Genomic DNA, 23,134 nt, shown 5'->3' on the forward strand with positions numbered 1-23,134 from the left:
GAGGTCTCTGTTGCTTCGGTCTTTTATCCGAGGGGATGAGTCCAGACTTACCGCCGGTCACTTTTGAGATGGCTGAGTCCAACTTTGCCCCGAAGAGATTCTCCCCATCAAACGGGATACGGCGCCAGTTGGACTTGGAGGCTGGATCCGTCACCCAGGGCTTTAGCCATAGCGCCCTTCTGGCCATTACAGAGGCCAGCATAGCCTTTGATGCAGACCTAATTGCATCAATGGAGGCCTCTGCCACAAAGTCCCCCGCGAGGCTCAGTTCTTGCAGAGCTTTTAGTATCTTCTCCTGGTCTGCGCCCTCCGAGACGAGTTTTGTGGTGTTTGCGGACCAGCTGGAAATGGCTCTACCCACTGCTGCAAGAGCTACAGCCGGTCCGCAAGCGCCTCCTGCCAATAGGTAGGCCCTTTTAAGGTCTGTGTCGATTTTCCTATCGAGCACGTCCCTGAACGTTACCGCGTCCTCTATAGGAAGTGTAACATGGCTGGCTAGGCGCATCAAGGATGCGTCCACCACAGGGGAGGGAAATCAGGGGGGTTACTTTAGGCTCTTTGAGGGGGTACAGCTTTTCAAGTCTATTATTTAGACTGGATTTTTTCTCGGGTCTCTGCCATTCCTCTTTGATTAGATCGTCCAGCTCCTCAATGAATGGGAAAGTCTCTAGCTCCCCCTTAAGATTCGGGAAATATTTCCTCTGTTTTTGCTGGACCTCCTGGGGTTCCTCCCAGTTTATCGCCTCCTTGACTGACTTAACGAAAGCTCTATTAGAGGAAAGTTGAAGCCAGCCGATGCTTCCAATCCCTCATTATCAGACGGGGAATCCTGCTCTCTTGATGTACTAGCGGGAGCAGGAGAGGCACTATGGGTTGAAAACTCCGTCTCTGGAATCAAAGCCTGTGGGGCTGAAACTTCAACGGATTCCCTGGTATCCGGGTCTTTTCCTTTGGTGGCTTCCTCGAGGCACCTGCAACAGGCCAGTTTGTCTGGGAGGGCAACAGCGCTGCATACCCAGCAGCCGTTTCCGGGATCTTCTATGGTGGGAGCGGCTGTGTCTTGAATAAGATCTGGATCGGCTCCTTCTGCGACTCCCCCTGTGGCCCGAGCGACTTCTCCTGCGATTTGAGCGGCTCCGTCTGTGGCCAGAGCGGCTTCTTCTGTGCGAGGTCTCTCTGTGTCTTGAACTAGACGTTCTTGAGGACCTGATAGGGCTGACCAATTTAGGCAGCGTTAGTAGTATCCTGCTCTTTTTCAGTCTTCGCTACTTACCATGTCTTCCCCCCTTACCTATTAGGCTGGCTGTGATCTGCTGGGGCAGCAGCCTCCATAGAGAAGTGGTGGAACCTATAGATACAGAAAGATGAGACATGCAAGAAATAGCAGGAAGGTAGAGAAACTAGACAGAGGACAGTCACTTACCTCTGTAGAGAGATTTTTAGAATAGCACATTCAATCTAGGCATAATACAGCAGAGGCAGTGAAAAACTGTCCCTGGGTTTTTTTTTAAATTGCCGCCATGATCGCCGAGCGACACCCGGCGCCATCTTGGAAACTAGCAACAGGTAGAGAATGCCCTGACACTGCGCATGCGCGGAAGCGACGAGACGCTCAGCGCGCATTGGGGAGCCTCCTGAGGCACAACAGAGCCCAGGAGCACCAGAAAAGAAGGTGGAGGTATAGGGGGGGCAGCTGCACACAACTAAGTATGTTTAAGGCTTATATTTTAAGGCCACTTCACCGCTAAGCCTGTTTAAGGCTTATATTTAGGGCTGCTGCAACAAAACTAAGCCTGTTTTAAGGCTTATATTACGGCCGGTAAAAAAGAACGCCCCTGAGATCACCAGAGTGGGACTCCTTCCATCTAGCTCGTTTAGAGGCTGTACAGGAAAGGACTTCCACCCAGGAGAGGCTAGAACCTGGCTGGGGCGAAGCGGTAAGGGGGTGCTAATCCGTGCGGTCCTGACAGGTGAGGAAAAGTAAGAGAATACTGGGACGGGTGCCTTCTCGTCAATTTATAGCTATGTGGTCCTATCAGGTTGTGGGGGCGGAGTCACAACCCAAAGTGTATGCTGCCATGATGTGACAGGAAACGTATTCTGCTCTTTTCTCTGGTTTAGTTTAATATTGTTACTTGGGCCTGATTTCCCTGATGTCAAAGCTGAATACTAACTGTCATTCTAGTGGCCAACTTAAATACCTGATCTTTAAGGGCACTCTCATTTTTACAGATGGCTGATAGTTGGGCTTAGCCATCAAAACTGAATATAAACTAGAGACAGCATATAAGAAGGCATTATTCTTCTAAAATATTTATACATATGCATTAAATCACGTGTTTATCAGATGACAAGAGAGAACATTGGGGGGGGGGGTGACCCATATGGAACATTTCCCATGCTGTAGCAAAGAAGTTCCCATCCTCTTATAAGAGATAATTGTCATGTTCATTTATTATTTGTTTATCAGAAACCATATTAAACCTATTAAAGTGCAGTGTATTAAAGAGGAAATCGCCCCAAGAGAAAACAAAAGGAGAGACTTTAGCTGGCCATACACTGACCAAAATTTGGTTGGTCCAACAGGCGGGCTGTCCCCGCTCAACAGAAATCGATCCTTTGACATCTTTTGAGGGCACATCCTGGACATTTTCTCCATCAGCCAATGGGCTGCAGCCAGAGATTAGAGTATTCCGACATCTGTCGGAATACAGTGTACTAGCAGGATTTACTTCTCAATCCACTTAATTTGTGTGCATGGAGAAAAGTGTTATTTTTCTTTATTTTATTTCAGTCTGGTGGCTGAACGAAGAACTAACAGGGTATGGCCAAATTTAGGTCACCATATTTATTCAAAAAACTTCCTAACTCGCTTTTATTTATCCTTTTATTTATCTTTAAAAAAAAAAGTGTTTTTTCTATTGAATTATTATTGGTTGACTGTGCGTTAACAAGATTTTTGAATAGTGATGGCAACACCCTCCCCTTTTGGTTTCACTTGCCTATTTGAGTTTTTTTTTCCATTGTATAGTGTGCTTCATTGTGGGGATGTCTCTTGTCGATTCTGTGAGAATCATTTTTTTGCTTAGAATAAAAAGATCACGATTCTCGCGACGTAAAGTCTTTCACAATATACAAAAAAAAAGGGCTAACTTTACTGGTTAGATTTTTTTTAAATTCATTAAAGTAATTTTTTCCAAAAAAATTGCATTTGAAAGACCGCTGCACAAATACAGAGTGACATAAAATATTGCAACAACCACAATTTTATTCTCTAGGGTGTCTACTAAAAAAATATATGTTTGGGGGTTCTAAGTAATTTTCTAGCAAAAAAAAAATGATTTTAACTTGAAACCAACAAATGAAAAAAAGAAAAAGGTTTAGTGTTTAAGTCAGGGATCCTCAAACTACGGCCCTCCAGCTGTTGTGGAACTACACATCCCATGAGGCATTGTAAAACTCTGACATTCACAGACATGATGGGAATTGTAGTTCCTAAACAACTGGAGGGCCATAGTTTGAAGACCCCTGGTTTAAGTGGTTAAACTTTTTTCACTTACACAGGAAGTCTATTCCATTGACAAATTGTTACAATGTTTATACTTAAGTTAAACTGATAAAGAATGTTTTGTTTCTTGGCAGACTGCCCGGTTTTTCTCTTCCTTTCTTTTGAGGGCTGTGGCTTCAGAAGAGCAGAGAGAATTCTTTGCATAGAAAGAATTGTGAAACACTTTAGTCAAGATCGCGATAACGATTCTTGACGATTAATTGTGCAGTTCTAGTGTAAAGTGATTGTAAAGTCTTGTGTGTTTTGTTATTTTTATAGAAAAAAAAAAAAAACATGTAATACTTAGGCCCCTTTCACATGGGCTTGTCCATGTACAGACTCTGCTTTGCTCAGCAGGGATCGCTCTGCTGATCCCCGCTGAGCAGGCGGATGACGTGTCCATCTCCGTTCACTGTGTGGAGATGGACCTGTCAAAGCCCCACTGTCCTCTATGGAGATGGGATGAAAATGAACCACCTGTCCATTTTCATCTGATCCGATTCTACAGACGGATGGAAAACAGGGTTTCCATCTGCCTGGATTTCACGGACTAGATCGGATAGCGGCGGATGTCAGCGAACATGTCACTGCTGACATCCGCCGCTCCATAGAGGTGCATGGAGCGTACGATCAAGTCCGCCCGAAAAACTGACAGGCGGACCTGATCGGAATACTCGTGTGAAAGGGGCCTTACAGTGAGGGGGAAAAAGGTATTTGATCCCTGCTGATTTTGTACGTTTGCCCACTGACAAAGAAATGATCAGTCTATAATTTTAATGGTAGGATTATTTTAACAGTGAGAGACAGAATAACAACAAAAATATCCAGAAAAACACATTTCAAAAAAGTTATAAATTGATTTGCATTTAATTGAGTTAAATACTGTACATATTTGACCCCTTTGCAAAACATGACATAGTACTTGGTGGAGAAACCCTTGTTGGCAATCGGAGGTCAGACGTTTCTTGAAGTTGGCAACCAGTTTTGCACATATCTCAGGAGGGATTTTGTCCCACTCCTCTTTGCAGATCCTCTCCAAGTCATCAAGGTTTCGAAGCTGACGTTTGGTAATTCGAATCTACAGCTCCCACTAAATATTTTCTATGGGATTAAGGTCTGGAGACTGGCTAGGCCACTCCAGGACCTTAATGTGCTGCTTCTTGAGCCACTCCTTTGTTGCCATGCTGGAATACCCAGCCGCGACCCCATCTTCAATGCTCTGGCTGAGGGAAGGAGGTTATTACCCAAGATTTGACGGTACATGGCCCCGTTCATTGTCCATTTGATGCGTTAAATTTGTCCTGTCCCCTTAGCAGAAAAACGCCCCCGAAGCATAATGTTTTCACCTCCATGTTTGACGGTGGGGATGGTGTTCTTGGGGTCATAGGCAGCATTCCTCCTCCTCCTCCTCCAAACATGGCGAGTTGCCGAAGAGCTCGATTCTGGTCTCATCTACCACAACACAACCACAACACTCATCCAGATCTCCTCTGAATCAATCAGATGTTCATTAGCAAACTTCAGTCAGGCCTGTACATGTGCTTTCTTGAGCAGGAGGACCTTGCAGGCGCTGCAGGATTTCAGTCCTTCACAGCGTAGTGTGTTACAATTTTTTTCCTGGTGACTATGGTCCCAGCTGCCTTGAGATCATTGACAAGTTTCTCCTGTGTAGTTCTGGGCTGATTCCTCACCGTTCTTATGATCATTGAAACTTCACAAGGTGAGATCTTGCATGGAGCCTCAGACCGAGTGATATTGACAGTTATTTTGTGTTTCTTCTATTTGCAAATAATCGCACCAACTGTTGTCACCCTCCCACCAAGCTGCTTGGCGATGATCTTGTAGCCCATTCCAGTCTTGTGTAGGTCTAAAATCTTGTCCCCGACATCCTTGGACAGCTCTTTGCTCTTGGCCATGGTGGAGAGATTGGAATCTGCTTGCTTCTGTGGACAGGTGTCTCTTATACAGGTAACAAGCTGAGATTAGGAGCACTTCCTTTAAGAGTGCTCCTAACCTCAGCTCGTTACCGGTATAGAAGACACCTGGGAGCCAGAAATCTTGCCGATTGTTAGGGGATCAAATGCTTCTTTCACTCATTAAAATGGGAATCAATTTATAACTTTTTTGAAATCCGTTTTTCTGGATATTTTTGTTTATTCTGTCTCACTGTTAAAATAATCCTACCATTAAAATTATAGACTGATCATTTCTTTGTCAGTGGGCAAACGTACAAAATCAGCAGGGGATCAAATACTTTTTTCCCTCACTGTACCTGGATTTGTACAGAGGAACCCAGATCCCCTTCTTCTCGGATCCCTTTTCTGTGCTCCTGGCCCCTCCCTCCTGTCAAGTGCCCCCACAGCAAGCAGCTTGCTATGGAGGCACCCAAGCCAAGCTGCAGCTCCATGTGTCCATTCAGACACGGAGCTACTGTTTGGCTCCGCCCCCTCTCTCTCCTGATTGGTTAACTGACTGACAGCAGCGAGAGCCAATGGAGCTGCTGCTGTGCCTCAGCCAATCAGGAGGGAGAGTCCCGGACAGTCGAAACACTCGTGGACAACTGGACAGAGATGGTGCTCCAGTAAGTATTAGGGGGTTTGGATGAGAGATGGTGCTCCAGTAAGTATTAGGGGGCTGGAATGCTGTACACATAAAGGTTTTTTTATCTTCATGTATAGAATGCATTAAGATAAAAAAACTTCTGACTTTACAACCCCTTTAAAGAGGAACCTCACTCCTCCGCCCCCATTTTTTCCCCTCATACCTGTTATTCAGGGCTGTCCTCAACTCACATACTCCCCTGCCCAACTAATCCAGCAATGCCCTGCTGCTCAGGTGCCGCAGCCCCAGTCCTGCATCATCATCTTTTGGTATGACGGGAGAGGAATGCAGGTAATAAATGCAGCTCCCAAGAGTAAAGGCCTTTTGTTCCTGTTATTGGATGTTTAAAAAGAATTCTCTGTTGCTTTTCACTTTGCTTAATACCGTCAATGCATAACAAATATGAGAATAATTGATTTTTTATTGCCTTTAGAAGAAGAAGAAAAAGAAGAAAAGCAACAAAATATCACCAGAAGATGCAAACAAACACGCTGGTCATGATGGGCCTGGCCTTCCTATTCATGAGGAGAATGGTATGGCAGATAAGCAGTTAAGGGCTTCATTTATCTGATACAACAAATGTGTTGCCATTATAGTTGTAAACCCACTGCTGTGACCAGCGACATGTCTCCCGGAGTTATTTCTGGGTATCGCAGGCTCCGGCACTGTGATTGACTGGAGCCGCGATGACGTTGCTCTGAGCATGCGTGCAGGAGCTGCTGGTAACTGCACAGCAGCTGAGGAAATGCCACACCGTTTCTTCAGTGCGCATGTGCCGATACCGTGAATATCTCCTAAACGGTGCAAGTTTAGGAGATATTCACGGTACCTACAGTTAAGCCTTATTATAGGCTTACCTGTAGGTAAAAGTGGTGTTGGTTGTACCCAAACTTGTGCTGAAGTTTTATTATAAAAGAAGAAATGACACTGATTGCTATGTAGCCAAGGCACACAGATCTATCTTGCTATTTTGATGCACAGTATGGCTAGTAGATTGCTGTTTAGTATATAGACAGAAGATTGCTTGAAGGTAATGTTCCTTTTTAGATGTCCCTTGCGGTTGTTTTGTACGTGGTTTCTCTGCAGGGCCTCTGTGTCATTTCTTAAAGACAAGCTAAATTCTATTAAACTTGCCTCCCTTGCTGTTCCGTGCCTTTGAAGATATTGATTGGCCTATCCAAGATGAATTGACTCCCATGTATACACACATGGGAGTTATTTACCCCTGCATTAAGGCCTGCCAAGAGTGTACCCCGAGCAGTGCATGCACTGCTTGGTGCATATTTAGAAGAAACATTGCTGGCAGGCAGAGGACGAGCTTTTATGGCAAGCCTCTTCTGCAGTTAAAGCCTACTTACCAGTGATGTTTCACTCTAATAGCTATAGTTCTACTTGAAGAATGAGAACTTTATTGATCCAGTTGCACTTCACCCTCAAATTTCACAGCAGAAGAACAGAAGCCATTCTCTCAGCAGTTCAGCTCTCTAATCTATCCTTCCCAGAGCACCTATTCTGTATATACTGTACATTAGAGTTTAGACGCCTGTGCGGCTGCTAAGTCAGCCTCCAAGGAGACCATAGTCTGAGGACTTGATTGACTTTAGTGCCTCTGCTGCATACTTGAAGGTTGAATTGCCTTACAGTGTCATCAGCTAAATAAGTCATGGCTTGTTTAAAGTTCAGATACTGCTTGTTAGGAATATATAAATATCTGAATGTCCATAACCTGACCAAAGATTTCATTTAAGTCATTTAAACATGTTATATGCATGGTTAATGCTTGCTGCACACATTGTGTATAAAATTATTAAAGGCAATTTTTTTTTATACTACCCCCTTGCCACCGCCTGTACTTATAAATGTGGCTTTACTGAAGTGGGGTTTCTTCCGTGGGTCCCCAAATATGCGTACATCTGTTTTTGCTGGGAGAGTGCCCCCATCACAGAGACCAAGCTCTCACTAAGAGCTCTGGATCTTGTAGGAACCTTGGAGGCCCAGTTCCCAAATACCTGATCACTGCGATAGCCTTTAAGTGCCAGTTACATAGTTACATAGTTGCATAGTAGGTGAGGTTGAAAAAAGACACAAGTCCAACCTATGTGTGTGATTATGTGTCAGTATTACATTGTATATCCCTGTATGTTGCGGTCATTCAGGTGATTATCTAATAGTTTCTTGAAGCTATCAATGCTCCCCACTGAGACCACCGCCTGTGGAAGGGAATTCCACATCCTTGCTGCTCTTACAGTAAAGAACCCTCTACGTAGTTTAAGGTTAAACCTCTTTTCTTCTAATTGTAATGAGTGGCCACGAGTCTTATTAAACTCTCTTCTGCGAAAAAGTTTTTTATCCCTATTGTGGGGTCACCAGTACAGTATTTGAAAATTGAAATCATATCCCCTCTCAAGCGTCTCTTCTCCAAAGAGAATAAGTTCAGTGCTTGCAACCTTTCCTCATAACTAAGATCCTCCAGACCCTTTATTAGCTTTGATGCCCCTCTTTGTACTCGCTCCATTTCCAGTACATCCTTCCTGGGACAGCATACTCCAGGTGCGGCTGGACCAGAGCCTTGTAGAGCAGGAGAATTATCATTTTATCTCTTGCGTTGATCCCCCTTTTAATGCATGTCAATATTCTGTTTGCTTTATTAGCAGCAGCTTGGCATTGCATGCCATTGCTGAGCCTATCATCTACTAGGACCCCCAGGTCCTTTTCCATCCTAGATTCCCCCAGAGGTTCTCCCCCCAGTGTATAGATTGCATTCATATTTTTGACACCCAAATGCATTATTTTACATTTTTCTACATTGAACCTCATTTGCCATGTAGTCGCCCACCCCATTACTTTGTTCAGGTCTTTTTGCAAGGTTTCTACAACCTGCGGAGAAGTTATTGCCCTGCTTAGCTTAGTATCTTCTGCAAATACAGAGATTGAACTGTTTATCCCATCCTCCCAGGTCGTTTATAAACAAATTTAAATAGGATTGGTCCCAGCACAGAACCCTGGGGAACCCCACTACCCACCCCTGACCATTCTGAGTACTCCCCATTTATCACCACCCTCTGAACTCGCCCTTGTAGCCAGTTTTCAATCCATGTACTCACCCTATGGTCCCTGCCAACGGGCCATATTTTGTACAGTAAACGTTTATGGGGAACTGTGTCAAATGCTTTTGCAAAATCCAGATACACCACGTCTATGGGCCTTCCTTTATCTAGATGGCAACTCACCTCCTCATAGAAGGTTAATAGATTGGTTTGGCAAGAACGATTCTTTTTTTTTTTTTGTAATTCTTTTATTTCTTTCAAAGACATCACATGTTAATTAACAAATAAAGATGTAACAAATGACAGCATATACAGAGATGAATGAATCATAAACATGTCACATAAAGGGTTATAAACCGAATCAGAAGTGGCAAATGAACAAGCCCCTTAATTATGTGTTCAGTGTAGCGTATGGAAGGTTAAAACCTTGCGGTGGGGCAGTCTAAGAGCCCAGCCTAAAAAAAAAAACTTCTCAAGTATCATCTTAATAACCCGTTTGAGTCTGCATAGCAACCAAGACTGACCAGTGATAATAAAATTAAAAGTTTCCCAGCTGGCTGGAAGGAATACCCCCCATGAGACCAGCTGGGTCCAGTCGTGGGATGCATAGATAGGTAATAAATATCAGGATATTCTCAGTATCTGGCTAAACTTTCCCCACAACTGGAAGGGATTGAGGGGAAAACAGAGAGGAAGGATAGGAATGTGAGGAAGAAGAAGAGAAAACAGCAGCGGTGGCGCCCCCCGGCCAGGCAGGCAGCCCGGGCCCCGGAATCATTCCGCCTGAGCTAACTCTTGGAGGTACGATTCAGAGTAGATGAAGTGTTGCCAAGGTCGCCAAGTCTCCCGAAAGGCCTCCTCCCTGTCGTACAGCGTGGCAGTTAGATCCTCCATATTTCGAAGTTCGTTCACCTTACCATACCACTGCATTTTTGTAGGTGGGGACTCCGATCTCCAACATACGGGTATACATGCCTTGGCGGCATTCAATAATTGGATGGTTAGAGAGGCTTTATATTTCTTGATCGGACGTTTAGAGAGATGCAGCAAGCAGGCCCCAGGGTCCCCCTCCAATGCAACACCGGTCAGGTGCTCAACTGTGCGTGCCACCTCCAGCCAGTAGGGTTTGATTTTGGGACAATCCCAGAAAACATGGAGCATCGTTCCCTCTCCCTCCCCACACCGCCAACATGAGCTAGAAACCTGCGGGGAAAAAACGGTGCAGAGTAGAAGGCACTCTGTACCAGCAAGTCAATCTTATAGCATGTCTCTTGAACCCTGGTGGCCAAGGATGATTTCTGGGCAAAATGTAGGATCTTTTCTCTTTGTGGTTCAGTGAAATGTACACCTAGTTCTTCTTCCCACTTAGAGAGAAAGGGGGGTACGAATCCTTCTGCTGGTGATATCAGCGAAGAGTATATCAATGATAGACAATGGCGGGTCGGTTCTTTGCGATGGCAGATTTGTTCCAGCTCTGTAAGCTGGCGCGATATACCCGGAGTCTGTGCACAACGGCGTAGGAAGTTGCGAAGTTGGAGGCCGCTCAAAAAGTCTAATGGAGGGTCAGAATCTGCCATCCCGGCGTCCGCCGTAAGTTGGCCAGTCGGGCCTAGGAAATCATGGAGGTGTGGCCATCTGCCCTCCCTCGTCAAGTGACGGAATACAGGACCCCGGCAACCGGGTGGAAAATCAGGGTTGCCCGGAATTGGCACCATAGGTGAGGGTATTGGGGATATCGAGGAATGTCTGAAGGCATCTCTCGCCACCTGAATTGTGCTTCCTAGAGTGGGGTGGGCAGCGATGGTCTTCGGTATGGAAGTGGTGGTCCAAGGCCAGCTCTTGGCCATGCCTTCGGAGTCCTCTAACTCCATTGTCACCCACTGCTTTGCCTCCGCATGACAGTACCAGTCCACTACCCTGGTGAGGTGTGTTGCCCTATAGTACGCTTTCACATCGGGAAGACCAACCCCACCTTTGTGTTTTGCCATGTGGAGAAGTTGCAATTTAATACGTGGCTTTCGGTGTGACCAGATAAAATCGCGGAACAGTGAATGGATTCGCTTGAAGAAAGGAGGGGGGAGACGAATGGGGAGGGCCTGTAGCAGATAGAGCACTCTTGGCAAGGCTGTCATCTTGATGGCATTACATCGACCAAACCACGTCAGGGTTAGGGAGTGCCAGTAAAGCAGATCCGTCTTGAGACGAAGGAGTAGAGGAGCAAAATTCGCCTGGTATAGATTGGCAGGGTCAGGGGTAATGTCAACTACCAGATATGGGATAGTATCGGTTGCCCAACGTAACTGGTACTCCGTGCGCAGACGGCGTACTATGTCTGTGCCCACCGTAATGTTAAGTAGGGAGGATTTTGTTAAATTCATTCAGAACTGAGAGAGATCTCCATAGACTCGGAGGGAGTGAAGTAAAGTAGGAATTGAGGCCAGTGGGTCTGCCAGGAAAAAGATGAGGTCATCCGCGAAAGCGGCTACTTTATGTGCCCCGGAAGATTTGTGATAACCAATAATACTCGAGTTCGCCCTTATCCTGCAAAGGAAGGGCTCCAACGTGAGTATAAAGATTAGCGGAGACAGAGGACAACCCTGTCGGGTGCCATTGCGTATGGTAAAGTAGCTTGACCTTGTTTCGTTTACCTTAACTGCTGCTGTAGGATGGGAGTAGAGGGACAATATCCAGCTGAGCATTGATGAGCGAAGACCGATGTGCTCCAGGGTGGCCTGTATGAAGGACCAATCTACACGGTCGAAAGCCTTCTCCGTGTCTGTAGACAGCAGGAGAAGGGGTCGCCATGACGTCTTGGCTGCATGGATTAAATTGATTACCCTGATGGTGGTATCGCGGGGTTCTCGCTGTGGCACAAAACCTGCCTGGTCCTTATGGATCAGGCTCGGTATATGCAGAATTAGCCTATTGGCCAGTATCTTGGCAAACAATTTCAGATCAGTGTTCAAGAGAGCTATCGGCCGATAGCTTCCACACCGCAAGGGATCCCTCCCCTCTTTAGGGATAAGGGAAATATAGGCTCTTAAAGTGTCAATGGGAAAGGAATTGCCTTCAGTGATCGAATTAAGTGCAGATATCAGGGGTTTGGAAAGCGTCTCAAAGAATGTCTTATAGTATGCCGGTGTAAACCCATCCGGGCCTGGGGCTTTCTTAGGCTTTGAGTTTGCCAGTGCCACACCCAACTCTTCCAAGGTGATGGGATCCTCTAGTTCTTCCTGAACCGCAGTCGGGAGTGAGGGCATACCTGACAAGGCTATATAAGATCGGGGGGTAAATCCCCCAGCAAAATTAGGGTCCTCAGGTGGTTGCCTGTCGAGGTTGTAGAGGCCTTCATAGAAGGACCGAAACTTTGCTGCGATATCAGAGGATGCAGTCAGCTTCTGACCAGAGGATGACAGGATGTGGGAAATATAAGTTTTGGTACGGGGGCCACGCAATGCCCTGGCTAGGAGCGAACCGGGTTTATTGGAGTACTCGTACATCGTTCGGCGTGCCCATGCCAGTTTTTGTTTCGTTTTATGAAACAAAAGTGCACGAAGCTCCTTGCGCACTTTAAGAAGATCATGGTGGGTGGAATGGGCAAGACTGGCCTTATGAGCACCCTCTAGGGTACGGATCTGAGCGAAAAGTTCATCAATGCGACGTGTTCTATCCCGTTTAAGGCGGACACCTATGCTAATTAAAGTGCCCCTAACAACTGTCTTGTGGGCCTCCCAAACCGTTAACGGTTAGGGACTGAGGCTTCGTTGACAGAGAAGTATTCCCGCAACTTGGCCTGTATTTCTGAGCGGATCTCCTCTGACTGCAACAAGGCTTCATTAAGCCTCCAGGAGGGTGGAGTCCGGGTCATCGGTCCCAGCCGAAGTGTCATATGAATCGGTGCATGGTCCGAGAAGGAAATGACATCTATGGAGGTATTTACCACCCTAGCTAGATCTTTATGTGTAATCAGCAAATAGTCCAATCTCGAGTAAGAGTGGTGAACTGAGGAGAAATATGTATAATCTCTATCCTGGGGGCGTGACAGACGCCAGGGATCTATTAAGCGTAGAGCATGGAGGTCTGCTTTCATTTGCTTGAGGTGTGCGTAAGAAAGATGGGACGAGCCACGGGAGGCATCCAGTAAGGGATTCATCGTAAAGTTAAGATCCCCCCCCCAAAGACAAGCACCCCCTCCGAAAACTCCAATAGCTGAGGTAGCAGCTTCCGCAGGAATTGTGGGTGGTCAACATTGGGGAAGTAGACATTGGCGAAGGTGACCTGCACATCCGACACCCTTCCCTTCAGGAGGAGAAAACGACCCTGGGGATCTACCCACTGCGCCTCAAAGACCCACGGTACCGATTTTGCTACAAGGATGCTGACCCCCTTAGATTTGGAGATGGGCGATATGCTGTGGTATGCTGTCGGGAACGCTCCATTGGTCAATTTAGGAATACGATAACCATGGAAGTGCGTTTCCTGTAAAAAAAAGCAATTTGGGTTTTGCCTTTACGCAGATCAGTTAGTAACTGGGAGCGTTTTTCTGGTATATTGAGACCACGTACATTAAGGGAGGTGACCTTTAGGAGACCCATAGTGCCAGTTATCACACTGGCAAGCAAGGACAAAAGTGTGAGGTATGTGATCATCTCCAGTCCCAGTCCCCACCCAACCAGGGGGCAACACCACTGACAAAAAGAGAGAGGGACAAAAGAGGGGTGGAGAAGGGGGAGAGCAAGCGGGGGGGGGTAGAGGAGGGGGAGAGCGAGCGAGAAAGGAAGGGGGGATGGGGATAGAAGGGAGGGGTTAAGGGAAAAGCAATCTAGCAAGACAGTTACTCTCTGGACCTCCGATTAGCACTAAAAATTCCAATCGGGTGACCGCCCTAAATGGGGGTGGACAGGGCAGTGAGGATTGTTTTTTGATCAAACAATTCAATGACCAAAAATCAAACAAAAAAGTCATTGAGTTAGGAGATGCACTAGGTAGGGGCTATGAGAACCATAAAAGACAAATAAAAGACAAATATAACGTTAGGACCAACTTAACATCAGATATAATCAAGGGAACATGTATTAAACACACCATAGGTAAATACCGGTCCGTTGTAACCACAGAGTGTTGCTGCATCGAGAGGAGGGCTCTGTGTCTCAGGGATCCGACTTAGGTCAGAGATGCCAATAGGTTGAACCTGCCCGAGTTTTCTCCGTCCCTTCCCCCAATGCATCAAGACCGGGACACCATCTTTCCTGAAGAATAAATAATTGCAGCAATTGGATGTAAAAATAAGGTTAAGTGGGCTAGAAAAAGAAGGATAACATTAGCAACGTAGATGCTGAAACAACCTGAAGTACATCTCAACTAGTTAGGACTCAACATATTCAGCTGTAAGCAAAGGTATTTAGGTCAACTCTTATTATGATCTAGCAATCTGAGATGCAAAACATCCCCCCCCTCCCCACCAAGATAGTCCCCAAATATAAAAATAAAAAACAGGCACTCAGGGTAAAAGAAAAAAAGGGGAGAGACGTCTTCTTCTGCTGCAGTTATAACCAACCAGCTATTTGCAAACCTTGTCCATGAGACAGAAAAAGAAAAATGATAGGTGCCGTCTCTTGGGTTAACCAAGGGTCTTGGTGGTTGACGGGACAGTTTCAGAGGAAGTCATAAGAGCAAAACAGTAAATGGTAGAAACTGCAGGGGGGGAATACTGCACAACCTTACCAGACCGTGCAGAGGGAAAGGCGGTCAATCTTCGGATGACGTTGGATGTGGTCTGTAGGCATCTCGATTGGGTGGACGGGAACGTGATCGCCTGATCCGCTGCTGCCTGGGCAATGCTGGACTTGGGGTGTCCTGAGGGCAAGAACGATTCTTCATGAATCCATGCTGATTACTGCTAATGATATCGTTCTTATTACTAAAATCTTGTATATAGTCCCTTATCATCCCCTCCAAGAGTTTACATACTATTGATGTTAGGCTAACTGGTCTGTAATTCCCAGGGATGTATTTTGGGCCCTTTTTAAATATTGGTGCTACATTGCCTTTTCTCCAATCAGTTGGTACCATTCCAGTCAATAGACTGTCTGTAAAAATTAGGAACAACTAGCGTGTTGCAGGAACCAGCACGATTCCAGTGCCAGTTCCCGCATCACATAGAACTCGCAGGCAGTTCACATTGCCCTATGCGAATCGCTGAGGGTGTCAATAGAAAGCTAATGACACCCCCAGATCGGTTCGCATATCGCAGTGGGAACTGTCAAATGGTGCAGGAATCGGATGTTCACACCCATGTGATCCGATTACAGTGCGGACCAAAAAGGGTCCTACACCATTTTGGTGCGAATGCGATGCAAATTCAGCCATACAATCTGTATGGCTGAATTTGCATCTCACAGACCTCACATGTGATCTGCACAACAGTGCGGTGCGAATCGCATGCAATGTCTATCATCGCACCAGTGTGAGCCCAGCCTGAATGTCTATCACGGTGATCAGTCACTGTACAGCCTGCCCCTGTGTTTTGTTTTTTTTTTTTTTTTCTCTGCTAAATGGAGTGAAAAATAAAATAAAATATAATAATAAAAAATAAAGATAAAATGGGTAGATCAGGGTTTGATCTAGGTCACGGTCAGTGTGTTTTGGGTGAGGAGAAAAAAAAAAAAAAAAAAAAATTTCACCATTCTTTCTGGGCCCTACTATGGGTACAAACAAAGATTATACACAGATGTGGTATCCCTGCAATCATCAGGAGAAGAATAATTTATTTTGCATTGTTTTGCAGTAGGTTATGGTAAGAGCAATAAGAGCTACATTTAAAAAAAAAAAAAAAATTTTTATATATATATATATATATATATATATATATATATATATATATATATATATATATATATATATATATATATATATATATATATATATATATATATATATATATATATATACATACATACATACATACATACATACATACATACATTTTTTAGGAGATGTTGATATAACATCTGGTGCAGCTGTGCATAGAAACCAATCGGCTTCCAGTTTTTTTTTGTTTTTTTTTTTTTTGTCAAAGCTTAATTGAACAAGCTGAAGTTAGAAGATGATTGGCTACCATGCACACCTGTACCAGATTTTGCACTTTCCAGTTCTAGTAAATTAACCTCAGTGTATAATCCACCTGGAAGCAGGTCCGATGATCTGTACAGTTTTACTAACACATGTCAAAATTGCAAAACTGTGTTCAGGTGTTAGGATTTGTTTTACCCTCCATCATCTTGAATTGGGTTAAAGTAATAAGCATGTTCTACTCGCCTGCTCTGTGCAATGGTATTACGCATAGCTGCCTCAAACCTCCTCTTCTGGGGTCCCCCACGCTCTTGGTTCCTCCTCTTCTGTGTCTGCCCCCTTAGCAAGTGCTTACAGATTTAAGCAGGCCATAAATTGTGTGAATTTCTTTCCTGCGACCACGGGTTGCAGGAAAGAAATTTGCACAATTCCCCCATCACCACAGACAGTGCTGATAGGGAAATTCTTCCTGCCGAGTCATTGTATGCTTCCAGCAAGGTGAGGGGGTGGTGGCAGAACCCGTTCCTGTCAGGAGAAAACGGTGATTAGTGTTAGCGGCTATAGCAGCCATTAGCGATAAATGCAAGTATATTAATCTGCCAAACATCTTGGTACATTCAGCCTCCCCGTGCACGGTTCAAATCTCGGCCGGTTCAGCAGAAACATATTTGAACCATCTATGGCCAGCCTTAGGGGCTCACTCCCGTGCCCACAGCACAGTTTGGTATCGCCCCCAAATCCTCCCTCGCAGATTTAATGGACTGCTTTTTCATTGTACTGATTGCTACAAAGCAGAGAGAATTGTTGGCCTGATTCGGTAACCCATGCCTAAAATAGTTTTCAAGAAAAATTAGGGGCTCAATTATACAGCAATGGTATGACTGCACCACAGCCATACTGCTGCTTCAAAAAAAAAATGAATAAAAGCAACTCACATTTATAAAGCACACCAATAGGTTTTACAAATGTGCTACTCTGCACTCTGCTGGCTTCGGGACTCTAAAGCAAGAGTACTAAATTAAAATTCTGTATCTGTAGTGATATTCACTCTCTGGTATACATGAGCCCCTTAATGGTGTTTCGCTACTAAAGCTAGGGATGCACCAATACCGATATTAGTATTGGTACTCGTGCAAATGCTCCGATGCCTGTTCCAATACTTTTTTTATCGGACCAGGCATCCTCAAGCTCAGCAGGGAGGGCAGGCAGCCTCACAGGTGATCGGTGCGGCAGTGGGGGCAGTTACAAGCACTGATCTACCTGTATAGCTTTTCTGACAGCCACTTCTCCTCCTCCTCCTCCTCCTCTCTCCTGCGGCTGCTTTATTAAACGTTATACAGGGAGATCGGTGCTTGTAACGCCCCCCACCGCTGAACCAATCATCCCAGACTGTCCCCTTGGGTCCTCCTTCCTCTCCCCGGGTCCGCCTACCTCTCTCCGGGTTCCCCGAGTCCTCCTCTCTCTCCGGCGTTCTCCCTCTCTCCGGGCCCCCGGCACCCTGTGTCCTCCTCCCTTTCTGCTTCCCAGGTTCTCCGTGTCCTCCTCCGGTCCCCCCCTCACCATCCCGGATCTGTCAGGATGAAGAGCAGAGGAAGGAGCCGGTAAATCTGTCATTTACCAGCTCCTTCCTTTTCTGAATGAACAGATTTGGTGATCACTGATGTCTCAGTTTATGAATGGAGAGGAGCCTCTGTCTCCCCTCCATTCATTTTCGGTGCAGCTGAGGCTGCTGAGAAAGGGACTGGAGAATCTGTGTCCTTAGTCCCTTTCTGTGTCTCAAAGGTGAGATGTCAGGGGTCTGTTTAGACCCCTGACATGCCACCAAAGCCCCCCCCCCCAACGGGGCTGATAAAAATAAAGAAATGGAATAAATTTAATTATTTAAAGGTGAAATTGTAAAAATAATAAAAAATAAAGTAAACACTGACACCCCCCCCCCCCCAAAAAAAAAAATTATATATATATATATATATATATATATATATATATATATATATATATATATATATATATATATATATATATATATATATATACAATAAAATAACAATAAATTGTAAAAAAAAAAACAAATGAAAAAACTACTGGCACAGTCTACGCCTCATCAGTGTCACCTATCAGTGCTGTATGTTAGTGCCACTGTCACACAACATTTTAAAAAAAAGTATCGGTTTCAGCGAGTACTTGGGGGGGGGGGGGGGGGGAGAGAGAAAGTATTGTTACTTGTAGTCGGTCTTAACGTGGTATCGGTGCAACCCTAACTAGAGCCAGTGAGAGATTGCTTTCATTTTGTAATTTGTCTCCGACAAATGAGACAATTTTTTTTTTATATGGAACATACTGACCAAGAGTGCATAACAGAGGAGGGTTTGGCCATCGCTGTACAGATAACCGTAGTGGTAATATGTTGCCACTTTTAATGCGGTTGTGTAATCTGTTCTAACCATAAACCTAAATTATTTTTCTTTCTTTTTTTCAGAACTTCCAGTCTCACCAGCACCTCCAAGCTTGGCCAGTAATTCCCCAAATTTCCCAGCGAGATCTTTACAAGTTTTGGCGCCCATCCATCCAATTCAGGCAGCAGGACCTCCTGCAGAATATCATTCTGACTCTGCTGAGTCTATGGAGGAAATTCCTGTTGCCCAAACTCATCTTGGCAGCTCCTCCATGACTGAAAACCTCTTTCTTACCCCGAGGAGCCCCAGAGACTTGGCAAACGAATGTGAGCATGGACTGAGGCAGAGCTGGCCTGTGACTGCACAGAAGTTTGAGCTTCTTCCAAAGGTTCCCACTGTTTTTGTCAGTGAGAGCAGTGGAGAACTTTTATCCAGTAGAACCATGGATGAACCCAAAGCACAGGACACTCACTGTACACGGTACAATACAATGTGGATGGCAAAGGGAAAAGGAGGAGAGCAGGTTCTTTCCATCTCTAATGCTGAAGTTTCACCCTCCATCAATACTAACCGGTAGTTTAATCTTCTTTTATATGAAGATTTTTACTCATTTATTCTTAATAAATTCTTTTTGATATTTCATATTTAGTAGTTGTAATTTATTAAACAATTTACTAATACACATTTTCTTTTTTGCTTACAAACTTTGTCATGATTGCATTTGTGGTACAAGTAAAAACAGCACGTTTGTACAAATATACTGAAAGGGTATTCCTAAAGATACATCTAGTTTCAAATAATAGGGGTATCCTAAAATGATTCATAAAACCTTAACTTACAAGGCAAAGCAATGTTAGGTCTTGAAAAAAGAATGAATATATCCATATAGAGAGCTACTGATAGAGTGAACAGTGAATGACTGATCATTTAAGAGCAGTTATTGAGGGGCTATCTAATGTTCAGTAAATTGAAGAAGGACATTATAATGTTCAAACCAGGGATCCCATTTAGTGTTATAAAAAGACATAGGATGTATAGGGTGTGAAATATTCTTTCCATATGACAAATGGAGTCTACTCTCGCTTTCAAATGTGTAATGGGAACTAAGGAAGATTTCCAATGACTAACCATGAGCCAGTGTATAGAAACACAAATGGTGTGAATAAGTCTCATGAGTAATAGAATAAATCTCTGGAATAGGAGCAAAGTAAACAATTGGCCAAGATAAGGTGGATAGGGTTACCAATTCAAGTTGTAGAAAAAACTTCCAGTTTACACCAAATATCGGAGATCTTCTGGCAATCCCAAAAAATATGGGGGGGGAAGGACACCCTCTGAAATGGGCAGGAGAAACTGATGGAAATATAGCATTCCAATACACATTTTCTAATGGAATCTGTTCATAAATAAATATATCTTTGTAGTATTTTTCTCATTACTTCAACATGGAATGAGGTTAAAGGGACACTGAGCCCCGGTTCACACAGGGGCGACTTGTCAGGCGACTTGGCCGCCTGACAAGTCGCGTCCCGTTCTGTACTACGGAACTGTTCTAATAGTCGCTCCGACTTAGAAAAGGGTTCCTGTAGTATTTTTGGGGCGACTTCAAGCGACTTGCATTGACTTCTATACAGAAGTCATTTTGCAAGTCGCCGCTGAAGTCATGTGCACGTCGCCTCGGTGAGTCGACCTGCAAGTTGTGTTGCCCCTGTGTGAACCGGCAGTAAAGGTTCCCTTTTTTTTTTTTTTTTTTCTTTTAAAATAACAAACGTGTTATACTTCCCTCCTCTGTGCATTTGGTCTTGCACAGAGTGGCCCTGATCCTCTTCTTCTGGGGTCCCTCCACGGCGCTCCTGGCTTCTCCCCACTTCAAGTGAACTGCAAGTTGTAAACAACTGTAAGCTAACCATTTTATTTAGTGACAGGTGCTTTGATTGGCATTCAGAGAGCTTTAACTTGCTTCAAAACATGGCTTCGGACACGCTTTGCTAAAGCTCTCTGAATGCCAGTCAAAGCCCCTGTCGCTAAATAAAATGGTTAGCTTACAGTCCGCTTCAAAAATTATACCCCATGTTGCTTTAGTGGTGCTTCAAAGTGTCTTCAAAGCCTCCATAGAAGTCTATGGCAAAGCTTGCTTGAAGCACCTGCAGCTTTTAAGAGGCATTCATTCAGCTTTAGCTTTGCTTTGTTTTGGAGAAATTGCAGGTATGAGATATCAGTGCACACACAGGGCATTCTGTGTGCCAAGCTTCATTAAAGCTTCAAAAAAGCACCACTGAAGCATCATTGAAGCATCAAAAAAGCATGTTGAAGCGGTAGGCGATTTAATGTGTGTTGAAGTCGAAGTGTAAATAAGCCCTTAAAGTGTTACTAAACCCAGGACCCTGCATTCAATATATCTGGTCTCCCACAGTACACAGAAATTGCAATTATTTTAGTAAATATAAATGGCTTAAATACCTTTTCTCATCAGCAGTATATAGTAGTCTTGTGACTTCTATCAGTGTCTGATTAAAGCTTGTAGGAGGAGTTTTCCACTCTGACTGTTCTATGAGGCTACAGGACCCCTGACCCTCTGGACAGTGCTGATTGGCTCTGTACTGATCACACCCTCCCAAGAAAAAAAAAAAAAAAACTTTCTAGCAATACACACTAAACTGAGCATGCGCAGGGTGACTCCAGAGGCTCTGTACTAGCAAAAGATGGATTGGGGACAGTAGAAGGAGGGGAGGATCAGAGAAGACCGGATCAAACAGCCTTTTTACACAGTGCAGAAGATTAACCCCCTAGGTTCCCCCGTAAGTATAACAAGCATGCTTTACTGCATATAAAGACTAATTTTACTGTTGTGGGTATAGTAATACTTAAACAGAACAGCATAACACAGTAGAATGCTAAAGGTTTGAAGATGAAGATGAAGATAGTTTTACAATTATTGATTTCATTAGACCCCTTTCACACTAGCAGACCGTTCACATCTGCCTGTCCGATTTTCAGGCAGACCCTATCAGATCCTCCAGTGTCAACTGACGTGTCCATTGACCCCCCCTACCGACATCTGATCTGATCCTAGCCACTAAAAACAGACAGGTTGGATCGGATGGCCGTCAGATATAAACGGACAGGCGGTCCAAAACATAGAGGGGAGCGGGCTGTGTCTGTGTCCTCTCTGCATAAGTAGCGTGGACACAGACCAGCCTTCTGCTTGCTCAGCAGGGATCAGTGGACAGATTCTCGCTTGAGCAGGTGGACTCTGCCCTGTGTGAAAGGGGCCTTGCATGTTTTTTCAAACCGTAAACGCTACAGAAATTGTGTTGTGTATATAGGAGCCACTTTTTATACTAGTCGAGACTCTTGCCATGAATTGTAACTTACAAGTGCCCCTTAACATAATTGTCATCCTTTAACATTGTCAGCCTCTTCATAGGTCAGGAAAAATGAGCAACAAATACAACCAACAATGCTGTATAGTGGCACATGCACAGCCGATTTGTCATTTGCAGAGTGTTTCCATAGTATGTACTATATGGGATGTGTGTACTGATTTATCTAGGAAGTTTGGGGAAGAGTGCAACTATATTGCAGTTCGGTCCATTGCACCCTTGAATATTTATACCCACTTTTTCCCCTACTTCATTATGACTAACAGCACAGCATAATACAGTAGAACATTTAGGGTTTGAGGGTAATAGTAGTTATTTGCTTATTTCATAACATGTATTTTACAAACCGTAACAGATACACATTTTGTGTTGTATAGGAGCCACAATGGCTCCAGTACAAGACAGTATACTTTTTATAATAGTCACAACTGCTATGAATTGACACCTACAAGTACCCCTTAACAAAAATTGAAACCCTTTAATATTAGCTTCTTCATAAGTCAGAAAACTGAGAAACAAATACAACCAACAATACTGTGGTGGCACATGCATGGTCAATATTTCATTTGCTCAGTGTTTTCTATGAGTGGCATATGTCTACTGAGGATCAGCGCTGATAGATCCTGGTCCTCACGACCATGACAAGGACAGCAGGTAAGCGTTTGAGGATGGGAGGGGTAGCCTTAGCTGAACGGCCATGTCTGGTTTTCTGACGTGAACTTGACAGTACAGCTGTGTTATATTTTCTTAATTAGGTTACTTCCCCCCCCCCCCATTTGTTAACTTTGTAATTTCTCACAGTATGTGCCTTTTACTTCAAAGTTCCATAATCATGCCAAAGTCCATGTGGAAACATGTGTATTGGCAATCTTTGTAATATCTCCTTCAAAACGCCAATAAATACAATTGAAACAAAAAAAAGGGTAGCCTCAAACTATTTTAATATCTGGTACCTGCAGTTCAGCTTTAATTGATCTTCTGCATCCACCTTGGTAACTCTTTAGAGGCAATGAATAGTGGCATAGACATCAGACACAGCAATTATTGGGACACTCGACTGTCTTGGGGTGACTTGCCACATAGGTGTTC

The 23,134-nt window shown here is 44.4% G+C and overlaps 1 protein-coding gene across 7 annotated transcripts in view; it reads left to right on the forward strand.

The window, feature by feature from the left end:
- ZDHHC1 (zDHHC palmitoyltransferase 1) overlaps positions 1-19,366 on the forward strand; it is a 96,005-nt gene extending 76,639 nt beyond the window's left edge. For 6 of the 7 annotated variants that reach the window (XM_073604952.1, XM_073604955.1, XM_073604954.1 and 3 more), the window contains 2 exons: positions 6,582-6,681; positions 18,746-19,366. In XM_073604952.1, the coding sequence (XP_073461053.1) occupies positions 6,582-6,681; positions 18,746-19,239 (594 nt within the window). In that variant the 3' untranslated portion in view covers positions 19,240-19,366. The remainder of the gene's footprint in view (positions 1-6,581; positions 6,682-18,745) is intronic. The other variant, XM_073604958.1, reaches the window with a different exon arrangement.
- Positions 19,367-23,134: the final 3,768 nt, after the last annotated feature.

This window comes from Aquarana catesbeiana, linkage group LG11 (assembly GCF_042186555.1).
Source record: "Aquarana catesbeiana isolate 2022-GZ linkage group LG11, ASM4218655v1, whole genome shotgun sequence".
Classification (NCBI taxonomy): Eukaryota; Metazoa; Chordata; class Amphibia; order Anura; family Ranidae; genus Aquarana; species Aquarana catesbeiana.